The sequence below is a fragment of the Kryptolebias marmoratus genome, linkage group LG5 (genome assembly GCF_001649575.2).
Source record: "Kryptolebias marmoratus isolate JLee-2015 linkage group LG5, ASM164957v2, whole genome shotgun sequence".
Taxonomy (NCBI): Eukaryota; Metazoa; Chordata; class Actinopteri; order Cyprinodontiformes; family Rivulidae; genus Kryptolebias; species Kryptolebias marmoratus.
The window spans coordinates 13,472,049-13,484,763 of NC_051434.1; the positions used below are offsets into that span (position 1 = coordinate 13,472,049).

Consider the following 12,715-nt stretch of genomic DNA (forward strand, 5'->3'; position numbering starts at 1 on the left):
AATCATCAAAATTAAACGAAATAAACATTTGAAATATATGAGTTTGTATGTAATGTATGAATATAATATACAAGTTTCACTTTTTAAATGGAATTACTGAAATCAATCTACTTTTTCATGATATTCTAATTTTATGACCAGCACCTGTAAATAAAAGAGACTCCAAGTGTTTTTATTTCTATTTGAAGATGCATAAAATGTTATTTTAAAAGTAAGCTACATGGTTTTAAAGGCAATTTAGTTTTTCTAATAGGCTGCTTAGATTTTGTTTACAAACTAGATAAGTGTCTCTTCAAATGATAAAGTCTGTGGAAAACAGAGAGAGCTCCATCCATCCATATGTAAAATACCTCAAGAAGAAAAAGATCTTTTTAAAAAAAAGCTCTTAGAGGGTAAATAAGAAATTTGACATTTCTGTAATTTGTAGTATTATGTCTTTCCAAATAATTATGTCTGAAAGAACTAGAATTGATTTTTTCCTGTTTAGGATGAGGAGGTTATTACCAAAGAAGTGATGAAGAAGTCCTCTGAGGGGGTCTAAAGAAGGAAGAACTGAACTCAGTTGGAGGAAATCGTCTTTCAAAATACAAATAATAAAATAAATATATGCCAGCTATTATTGAAAATATGGCTGCCTTATTTGGGCACCAAAGTTACAAAAACTAAGCTCTCTTTAATTTACTATGGTACTGTAAAAAAAAACCTGAATAAAATAGCTTGTGGTAAGTTGTTACAAATAAATGGATAGATTTTTCAGAGCAGAATTTCAGCAAAAAACAGCTAGAGTAGCTTAAATTGTATATTTTGATGATTTAATATGAAAAATATTATTTTAATCTTAATTATTATTAACAAAATACTAACACTATGTCACACTGCTTATTTAATACTTGTTGAGTTGATACAGTTTAAAACGATGCATGGCTGAGCCGATGTATTTTCCTTGGTTGCTGTCTGTTATATGAAAGGACAGCAGTTTAAAATAGACAGTGTAAATAAAATCAAAAGTCCTCAACAGCGGACTTGTGTTTCTGGCCAAAAGAGATAACAGTGACAGGGTGACAGCTGTATCCCTTTATGAAAGGAAAGAAAAAGAAAAAAAAAACCATGAAAACGTGTCATATCAGCAGTAATGCTCTGACTGGATGATGTGGACCAGAACAGGTCTCAGCACTGGGACCAGCTGTCAGAGACCCCCCTGGCATGAGGGAGGGGGGAGGGGGGCAAGACAGGGAGACGACAATCCCAAGCAGCTCCCAGAGCAAAGGGCGGTACGAAGTGGATGGAAACAATTACACATCAGGCTGTAAGGGCTCAGTTTGAAGAGCCAAATACACTTTAGGTGAGATTTTCAGTTGTTTTGTTTAATTTTTACAACTGGAAAGAAAAAGAAAACCTTACTTACTTTGTTTACTGAGGTTTTAAGCACGTTTAACTGTAAAAAAAATATAGAAAGAACATCAATAACAGGGAGCGTTTTAGACGTTTCAGACGGGAGCGAGTTTTAGTTACATTTAAATTTAAACAGAAGTTTCAGTAAAGTCGTCTGAAAGCTGTTTTTGAAATGGAACCAGAATTTATTGAAGGAATGCACGTCGCCCACAAAAGCTTTAAACAAAGGTGTGATAAGTGAGGTACATTGTCCGTGCGTGTTCTGTATGTTTCCCTGCGGTTCAAAACAAGGGACTGAAATGAATGTCATCGCGAGTTTTCTCCAAAGCTTAATGACAAGGTGAGGAGGACTTTTATTTAGTTAAAGTGTTTTAGAGCAGGAAAACATCTCAAGCATGCAGGACACTGAGCCCTGAGGATGAGTGTTGGGAACCTTTACGTTAGCAGGTGTTTATATTTAAAAAGTCTTTAAAATGATCAGCTACAGGACTGAAAAAGTGTGAAGAAGAAAAACCTACATTCATTCAAAGAATTCAAAAAACCTAGAGAAATACTGTCAACTTAAAACAATTTAAAGAAAGCTGGGCTTCTCTAAAAAAACGTTTATTTTAAACTTAAAATTCCTTACATATCTCCCACTGATTTCCACACCAGAGTTTCACACTCAGAGCATCTTATGTGCTAAACTAAAAAAGTTCTACCTGTTTTGGTCAAACCTTGTAACTGATGTTAGATCCAATCTCATGAAACATTGTGAGCTTCTGCATGATGTAATGGCACTGATGTGTTGAGGATGACTCTCAGCTACTACCACACCACATGTGTTGGCTACGGTCGACTAACTGTGGTGGATTGAGCTGACTCTAAAAGTTGTTCAGTTGCAGATGCACATCTGAAGATTACTTTCTGAGAGGTTTATTAAAATCCATCCAGTGGTTCAGGAGATATTTTGCTAACAGACCAACAGTTTACTCAAAGAGTTGATGGCAACGTTTTAAAAACAGATCTCACCCGATCCATTATAGCGCTCAAATTATGTGTTGGGAATGACTCTCAGCTACTAAACCACCAAACTCTAGCTGAATATCTGTGAAATGAATTCAGTTGGAGCCATTTTTCTGTTTCCCAAGGTCAGTTGGCTGTGGCAGCCATCTTGAACTGAGTTGACGCCAAAAGTTAATCAGTTGTAGACGTACTGCCATCCTGCTTTTTCTCTCCCCCATCCCTTTCTTTTTGCTCGTCCTCCAGCAGCGTGTCCTTCCGTACCTCCCCACATCTCTCTAACTTTTATCCTTTCACTTCCTGCGTGTTGGCGTTTCTCCATCACACCTTCTGCCCTTTTGCTCGTGTCTCGTCTGTCAGCCTTCCCTCCATCCTTTACTTCCCGCCCCCAGCTGTTCTCCATGCCCCACCCTCCATTTTGGATCCCGGCACCTAATTTCTCCACATCTCCTTCTAACCTCGGCCCCCTACCAAACTTCTGTCGTTTTCCCTAAACCCATTTGTTTGCTTTCAGCTTTTCCTGAAGTTCACCTTGTTCTTGAACCATCACCTCTACTATGATTTTTCTTCTGAACTCCAGGTTTCTGCTACTGAAAGCTTCTCTTTTGACTTTAGATTCTGTCCCTCATTGTCTCTTTGTCTCTGTCTTTGCCCTCACCCTCATCATCGCCTCTCATTCCCAGCAGATCGTAGATCATCTCAACATGTGCTCACACTGGTGCTTGACAGCTGCCGGAGGAACCCCGCAGGTACGTAGAGAGGGGAAAAAAAAATGAGGGAGGAGGAAAAAGAAGCACAGAGAAAGAGATTGCAAAAGTGTGCGTGGGGGAGGAGAAAGAGGGGTCGAAGAAGCGCGAGATGGGTGAATTTTATTACAGAGAGGTTTTAAAATGCAATAAAGCTGTCAGCTGAAGCAGGTTTGCTCTTATCAAATCGTTTGTAAAACATGTTTTTAATGAAATGAGGCACATAATTGCAAAATCAGAACATGACCTTAAGATGGTGGATTATGTCCTGTTTTTAATTATTATTTTTCATTTGATCTAATCAGACGTTTAAAATGAACTCTTTAGTCAAAGCGCTTAATAAAATGTATTTTTTTTCCTTGTAATCAAGCAAATAAAACATGTTTTCATAGATCTTAGAGAAGCTACAGTACTATTAAAAATTTATTTATTCAGAAGTTTTACTGAAGTTTGGTTATTATAAATACCTCAGTGGTTAAGATGACAACTAGAAGGAAACCTAGAATACTTATGTTCCAGATAAAGTAATGTAAAAATGTCCCCAGCTGTTTGTGAGAATGTGAATGGTTGTTTGTCTCGTTTGTCTCTATGTGTCCCTGTGATGGACTTGCGACCTGTCCAGGGTGTCCCCCTGTCTCTCGCACAGTGACTGCTGGAGACAGGCACCAGCTCCCTGCGACCCGTAAAAGAGAACAACAAGAGGATGCTTTTTTAACTTTTTGTTTAAATACCACAATACTGTGAAACTGTGGTATTTTTGCTCAATGTTATCTGTCAGAGTATCATACAGACCCCCCGTCTAGTTCTGATGCACGTTCCTTTAATGTAGCTGGCAAAAATGTTCTGTATGTATAAATAATAATTAAAAAAGTAATATTTCATTTTTCTTTTTTTTGAGTTTGAGAAGTTATTTGAGGCTTCTTTTCTCAGTATGTCAGTGCTACAGTAACTAGGTGGGTCAGAAGAAACAAAGCTGCTGTGTTTGTGTGTATTCCCAAACTGCTCTCCTCTATGCCAACGCTATTGTTAGGCATAATAAGTGCGTTATGGCAGTTTCCTCTATCACACTGTTTTAACCCAGATTTGGAGCCTTAAAATTGACTCAAACATTGGGGAAGAAACATTCAAATATATGTCTAATTTGATTTGAAGGAAACTCTTACTGTAATTTTTATCGTAATAATGTTTTTGCTTGTGTGTGTGTTTATGTGTGTGTCTCAGAAATTAGAAAAAACATAAAAATGACAATAAAGCTGACAATTTCATAATTTTTGTGTGTAGTAGCTGAAACTGATGCCTAGCACGAACTCCAAGCACAAAACTTTGTCATTAACTATTAGAGTCAACTCTGTCTGTCTGTTAGCAAAATATCTCATGAATCACTTGCTGGTTTTTAATAAAACTCTCAGAAAGTAATCATTGGTTGTACAACTACAACTGATTAAGTTTTTAGCCAATGCAATTCAAGATGGCCACCATAGCTAATCTAACTTGGCCAGCACAAAAGTGGCTATAACTTGGTCAATTTCATAGATACTGTGCTAAAAGCTTGTGTTGTTGTAGCTGAGAGTCACTCCTTTCGAATACTCCAAGTACTAACAAATTGCATGAGATCTCACAATATTGCGTGAGATTGTGCACAACATTGTTTTTAGGCTTTGACCAACTCAGTTATTTTTCAACACAAGATGATCTTAACTTAGTTTAAACTCTAGCATGTTTAGCTACCGGCAATATACATGCTTTCAAGGAATGTCAGGCTTTTAATTGTTGTATACATTCAGCAAATCGTGTTTAATTGTCCCAACGGCTTGGTTTAAAGAAATGGAAACAAGATACTTGATTACTGTTTAATAGGTATTCAGGATTTATAGACTGAGATTTTTGATTTTACAACATTTACAGTGATTTATTATACTTTTCTGTTTCTTGGACTGAAGGTTTGGGTGTATTTAACGAGGGCTGCATTCCATTTCTGCACCTGTGTGCTGTTCTATCAAAAACAGAACTTCCTCTAATTGGAACGCAGCCTTTGTTAATACATGTGTTTAAATGTACATGTACATGTGTTACAAGCACATCAATAAGAAACGCATTCATGATTTCATGTGTTCTTACTTTTGAAATCGTATTGTAATGTTGAAGAAAGATTAAGGATATTTGGTAAAGATACCTGGTAAAGATCCAGTAATTTTTATTTATTTCTTTTTTTCGAGTTAGACAGTGCGCGGGTGGTCTCATTTTTTTATTTATTTATTTTTTTTGCAACTTTCTATCTGCTCATTTCTCTCCTACACACACCTGCCTCATGAAACAGGTATGTGAAGGGCTCCTGTACCAACACTCACCAGCTCATTGACAGCCTCACTCACTTCCTGAAGCACTCCAGGGCTATTTAAGGCACGGGAACAATTCTTATGATGTGTGACCAAGCACGGGGAAGCGATAGGCACACAGAAAGAGTGAACGGGAGGGAGGAAACAGAAAAGCAGCAGAACAACCCAGCAGGAAGAGGTGGGGTTGGACGGCAGAGCAGAGGAGAGAGTGAAAGATGAGGACAGGTAAGGGGCAGAGAAGGGGAGGCTGAGAAATACTCCGAGGCAGACAAATGAGAGTGTTAGGAGGGCAGAGGGTGAGGGGGTGACGTGAAACGCTGAGAGCAAGTGGGATGGAGCTGTGAGAGGTGGAACGAGGAAAGATGAAGTGTGGTATGAATTAGTAGGGAAGCGGAGAGATGGATGGCAAGACCTGATCCTCTTTTTGCCTAAAATCATGCAGGCCTCAAAGAAACTGCTACAAAGAAGTTACATAACCACCAAAAAAGTCACTCCCAGTTGCCACAGTAACCACTGACACACACCATGGCAACCAAGGTTACAACTGTACAGTTTTCTCTTAGATACAGAGTCGGGTCGGCATACAGAATTCAGAAATTATTGCTGCATATGTGTCTGTATCGGGACCGCATCCACAAACTGTAGCAGGTGTACCATTTAGCTGTGCTTTGAGTTTTGATCAAAGTACAGCAGAGTATGCATGCACAAAGCCACCAAATCGTGAAAAAAAGAGAAGATCATTACACAAACCCACAGCTTTAATCACTGTGATGCCTCTTCATCACACTTTCCCCTCGGCTCTCACCAAATGAAACATTACACCAGTCATTAAAGTCCTGTAATTTCCAATCCGCAGCCCTCTTGCTCTGTCTCAGCCTCTCTTTGTCAGTTTCTCTCTTCTCACCCCCCTCACCAAAAAGAAAAAATCCTGTCATAGGGCTTCCCTCGCTCTCTTTCTCTCACAAAAGCCCACATAATTAATTGAGTCTAAAAATGGCTGACTTGGCCCAGACTTCTGCCGGTGAAACCCCATTTGTCGATTGTTTTGGACAGTCCATTATACACTGATTAGGAGAGGAATCTCACTAATTAGGTAGTTTAACAAGGCAGAACATCCTTGGTGACGCCGAGGCCCAGAAGTCCCACAGGTTTGATGGAGCAGAGGTTCCCTCCCCACTCCCAAAGTTCAGGGTTTTTTTTACTTAGAATGATGCCTGTATTATTCTAAATTAATACTTTCTCAAATCCTTTTTTAATTCAGCAAACAGTGCTGCGTTACTATTAATCTGACACAGTTATTCACGTGTTTCGAACCTGATAAGCTCATGACAGCTTACAGTAATGTGAGTAGATATTACAGTAATAAAATAATATTTTAGCTAAAAATACTTACGCAAAACAATACACAGCTAACAAAGCTGTGAACTTGCTGGTGAAGTGGGCTATATAGCTATCTTAGCGTTTACATCAATATTTTCCAAGATGAATGATGACTTTAAGACATGGTGCTACTTTTGTCAGGTGGCCAGAAACACAACAAAACATTAAGTTTGTGCTGAATGAGAGAACAGCCAAATGTGAGCCATCCATATAAGGCAGTGTATAAGACAATATGCCTGTTTAGCTTTAAAGGTTTACTCCAAATACGGCTAATAGTATTGAGACATGCTTAGTATTTAGCCGGTCAGACTATGATGTTGCTATGGAGCAACACCAGCTCGTGATGCTGTATTTTGTGCTGCCATTTCTTGAGCTAAATGCTAACACCACATTACAGAAACACAACTAAATACTCAAAATAACAGTGGTAAAATACTAATGTTTACATGGTGTGTTTATCCTGTTCTCCATCTTATTTAAGATCACAAACCACATATTAAAGATGGGTTTACTGGGTCTCCATATCTGAAAAAATAAGCCAATAAGGTGCTTCAAACATACCTTTTACTATATGGCTTTGTGGTCTGAATGGCTACTTTAAAATTTTGAGTACAAGAACATGTTCACTCTGTGCATTAAAATTACATTTAGAAATAAAAACACAATAAAAAGAAAAAGAGAATATGGTTCTATATGTAGCAGATATCTTTCTGATGATTTAGCACTGCCTCAAGACACCATAAAAGTTGTAGTTATTTCACAGAGTTTATTTTTTTCCCTCCTAAAATAAAAAATGTCCCAATATTAATTGGAGAAAATTGGAAGAGTAGTGCTAGTAAGTGAGAGACTTTCTGCACCCTGCAGCACCACAGTCAATGATGATTGATTACTCTGTCGCAGTCTCATAACTGCACTCATTATTTCTTTCTGAGTCGTTTTCTGACCGAGAGCAACACCACACTGGCCTTTTTTACAAGTTAGCATAATTAGAACGAAAAATAACACGCTTCTAAGCCTACATTTAGGGATAATAAAAAGCTGGATTTTAGTGTAGAATAACTTTACTTTAAGAAATGTTGCTGAAACTTATGTGTCAGTCTGTGTCTTTCATGCTCAGTAATTATCTTCCTTGGTCTTCTTGCAGGTCAAAGGGTTGCTGGTTTCAGAAAGCCACACAGACACCGGGCCTTGTGTTCTTTGAATCAGCAGGATCTGACTTCCTCTTCTGTGCGACTTATTTAATTGGGTTTTTGGGGATTCGTGTGGCAGCACGTGGTAATTACAATGCAGCGTCCCACAGCCACGTTTAACCGCTTAGTTAGCATATAAAAAAGGTAATCAGCAGCCAGGAAATTTATGTTTTACTACCCTTAATATAAGTTAGCTGAGTGCACACACAGAAATACACACTCTTATAAATATCAATAGCAGAAAACCCTACAGACTATCCTGCTTCTTCTCTGTCTATTGATCTTTGTTTTTTTTACAAAAGTACTTTATCTTTCATCCACATATAACATTATGACTAACATCCCATTATGACTCAACAAACAGCTATCTCAAGGCTTACCAGCAGTGACTGTAGCAGAAAGTAACTTTTTAAAAGCAAAAACCTGCATATTGAGAACGTGGCAGTAGTGATAAATGGGTGCAGGACGAGCAGGACTTTCCTCGGCTCTCGGATACAACCGTATCACCAAACCATCTGCTTCGTTTGGCAGGACGGCAGCCCGCTCCGGCCTCCCTCTCCCTGGTGATGGCTATCACTTGTTAACAGAAACGTCTAGTCAGCAAGAACTCTGAAATGGAGCGAGGCTGTAGTGATAAAAATGGTGTAGATGTAGTTCAACTAGTTGAGTTGATGGAGGACGTGAAAAGTCCTCTGTGCAGCTCAGGTTGTAGTAGATGTCCACTGTCCTTTTCTATTTGTCCCCCTGTCCCTGCCCTGTTTTATGTCCTTTTAGTTAGTGATGTCAGTGTCATACTGAGTAAATTACAATAAACAGAATTTGTATGAATCAATAAATCGTTTTAAAAGTAAAGTCTAAAGCCTGAGCAGTTCTTACATGAATTCCTGTTCCATCTAATAGAAACTGTAAAGGTGTGCCCCAATCTGTTTTTGAGTTTGGGCTGTAGAATGTCTAAGACTNGGGGGGGGGGGGGCAACATTTTGCTTCCAGAGAGTCATATAGACTTAGTTAAAACAATCAAAGAGCCACGTATTGACTTGGAAAAGCTATCCATCCAGACAGAGAATCTGGAAGTTGCTCCCAAGCTTTTTCCTCTTTTGTCTCTAGTTGGCATGCTTGGTTGAATGATGCCTGCAAAAGCACAATAAAACTCTTCTTGATGATCAAATGTACTTTCTGTCAACTCAGACTTGGGACAGAATATTTAGGTCAGCTTTAAAGATGCAAATTACGAGTCCGCTTTTCCTTTTTACGGCATTTCTGTTCAGTCTGACTTTTCCACCTACTAGTTCTTGAGTTTGATGATTTGAGTTTGTCTTTTATGAAACTAGAGCCACCGCATTAATAGACCCTAAAGCCTCACTATAAAATCTTAAAATCTATACTGTAACAAATGCACGATGCAGTGGGGCCAAAACGATCAGTCTTTTGCTCACAAGCAGCCACATTTTGCAGAGGACTGATTGAAACCTGCACAGAAGAATCAGGTGATCTAACCAATGAATTACTTTTGTCTAAATCTCTGGGAAAACATGGGCTTCACCTTGGATAGCATTAAAAGCTACAAATGGTCCACAAAACAAAAAAATCCAGAGGTTTAGAAGTATCAGTCAGTGTGCTTCAGGCACAATTTGCATTAATATTACCCTGTTCTGTAAGTACCAATCCTAAAAATAATTTAAAAAATCCACAAATTATCACTTTAATAAACAACATACATATTAATTAACAACTATTTATATATTCTAATAAAGTCATGTCCATCATCAAAGATAAATGTGGTTAAAAAAAGTCCACTTGAACTTGGAAAATAGTTTTTGTTTTTATATCATTTTTTGACATTTAATGTGAGTCAAAGCTGTAAACAGGTAGAACAGAATCATGTTATAGCCTGGTGATAATATGCGCTCGTGACAAGCATCATACGCCACGACATCCAGCACCAGTGATGGACAGGTGGTGAGATTAGTCACCTGGATGGAGAGGGACTGTCAGACTGCCAGAATGACAGAAGGTACTGCAACATTTTCACACAGTTGCCACAGAGCTACTCGTGCATCATATGGTTAAAACAGGCCCATTCATCCCAGCCACAGTGGTCAGAGGTGGTTAACTCACTGTGGGATGCTGGAGAAACCCTTTAAATAAGTATTTATTATCCCACATTCTTCGGGGAGTTTTAAGTAAGATCGCAAAGCTTTGTCTTCCAAATGGAGAAAAATGGCTTCAGCCCTGAAACATTGTAGATGTTGAAGCATTTTGTTTGTTTTAGTGTGAACAGGGACCGCAACAAGATAAAGTGGTTCCCATAACTCTAAATACCTTCTCTCAAAGTACAAATGAGATCATGTTAAATATTCACCTCTTTCCACTCTTATCAATTTGTCACTGTCTCCGGCTCCACTCGGGCTATGGATGACCTCAAACGGGGATCCCGCAGAGATGAACCTCAGCTCTTCCCTTATATTTGCTCTTGACCAGACCATCAGACCTAATTTGTGCCGTCAGGCTCTGCTGGCTCCCGTTTGCTCCATCTAGCACTTCAAATCCAACGTTAATTTCCTCCACCTCGCCAGCTCAAGGACGGCAGCTCATTCTTTGCAGCTTGACAAACGTTCTGTACGGAACCACTCCAGTTCTGTTGTGTAAGAGCAGGGCTTGTGCTCAGGCTGCAGTGCATGTGTGTTTGTGTGTGTGTTTGGTGTTTGCCACAGAATTTACTGCATAGTCTGCTCTTACTGGTACAGTGGTACTCAACCAGTAAATACGAGAGATAAAATCTCGATGGATAGATATTATAACACCTCTCCGAGTGTTAAAGGATGTCTCAGATCATTGGGTAGCTACTCAGTTGGTGAATTGGTAGAAAAAAAAGCTACTAAATGCTGGTAATATTGTTACCAGTACATGTATGCTACAAAGATTTCTCTATGGAGCAGACATTGGTGCGTAAAAATTGTAAAAGTGGTTTTAAAGAGAACTTTGCTGCATATTCTGGCAAATTTTAACTCACAAATTATGGAAAGGCATTTTACTTGTTCAAAATTTGACAAAAGTGAATCAGTCTTGTTAGTATAATAATAAAAACATGAAATCATAGAGAAGAGTGGAAACTGTAAACCACAAAAATCAAGTGCATCTTTACAAAATGCATATGGAAACAAAAAGTAAACAAACCACTTCTTAGATGTTATTCTACACACTAAAACTGCTGGGTAAAAAAAAAAAAAATTAGTAACCCATCTCTGGGTCAAATTTGAACCAAGACAAATTAAGAGTTGGGTTATCAGCCTGATATAGGTTAGGTTTTTTACCCAAATGTTTGGTTAAAATTACTAATTTGTTCAATTAGAGCTGCTATAAAGGTTACTAGATAATTACAACTTGAACTGGTGCTAACTACCGTGCATTAACTGCTATTAGCATCAGCTAGCAAACACCAATTTATGTTATTTCAGGAAACCAAACTCACTGTCACTGCAAACTAAAGTTATTAACAAACCCAACCAGGCTAAACATCTTCTTACAGGTTGTTTTTACCATTTTACCTTTAGTTATTACGTCCCTAAAGCAGAGGTTCGGTTAGGTCCGATTTGGTCAACTTCTTGTTCAAAATGGCGGGCTGTGCAGAATGACACAGCTCATCTCCAACTCAGCCACTGGGTCCAACTTTTTGACCCAAATATTTGGTCAAACCAACACAACAGCTTTAACCCAGCAGCAGAGTTATCAAAATAACCCAGCAGTTTGTAGTGCGTACAAAAACCTGAGGAGCTGGACTGGTCCAAACTGGAGCAAACATCTGCCAAAATCCACCAGTAAATACTGAACACATATTTCAAAATGAAGCTGTCCACAAATAAATGTAAGGCTGAAAACTGTGAGGAAGTTCTGTTAAAGTTCAGTTGGATCAGCACCACAGACAGCTCTGTGGGAGCTGTCCAGGGTCCCTGTGTGGCCCCGAGGTGCCTAACTTAATGCCACTAAGCTGAAGCTGGATCTACAATTAAAGGAGAACTCTTATAGACAAACTCACCCTCTCTGCTGGTTACTGCAAGGCTCAGTCTGCTCAGAACCGACGCGGACTGATTAAAACAGTTCTTTTAGGAAAAGCAAACTTACGAGTGCCATCGAAGCGCGTGGCTATAGTGTCCAGAAAGGTGTTCTGTGGCGCTAACAACCCCTTCATCACAGGCATGGTCCCTGCTGAGTGTCCAGGTCCCCATCAAAGTTACTGACGAGAGGCTGCGAGGCGTCCGAACCGTGCGCGCGCTGCTCCCATCTGAGCCCCTTCCCTGTCTGTGGACCTGGCGGCTCTCCTCCCGGCAGCAGCTCAGCACTGACAGAGGGCTCCGTCTCCGCCAAGGAGTGCGCGTGAGGCGCGCGCAGGGTGTCGTTCGACGAGCGTTTGCGCCAGAGGACGAGGGANAGTTCAGGTGAGAGAGAGAGACACTCCCTGTCAGGGATGCTGGTAATGATGTGATCATCTCAGCTGGGATTAACGGCAGAAAAAGAGGGGAGTTTTCCTCCAATTTAAAAATAAATAAAAAAGAAAGAAAATGCAAACGTTGATTACCATTATGTCTCTGTTGATTTTCCCAGCGCGCTCACAGAATCTGAGGGTTTATCAGAGACAAAGAAACAGCATGGACTTGTTGGCGCTATCTGG

At 39.4% G+C, this 12,715-nt stretch overlaps 1 protein-coding gene across 1 annotated transcript in view; it reads right to left on the reverse strand.

The window, feature by feature from the left end:
* Nucleotides 1–12,400, reverse strand: part of kcnh8 (potassium voltage-gated channel, subfamily H (eag-related), member 8) — a 58,677-nt gene extending 46,277 nt beyond the window's left edge. The window contains exon 1 of the mRNA XM_017419414.2: nucleotides 12,169–12,400. Coding sequence (XP_017274903.1) covers nucleotides 12,169–12,244 — 76 coding nt within the window. The 5' untranslated portion in view covers nucleotides 12,245–12,400. The remainder of the gene's footprint in view (nucleotides 1–12,168) is intronic.
* Between the last annotated feature and the right edge of the window lie 315 nt (nucleotides 12,401–12,715).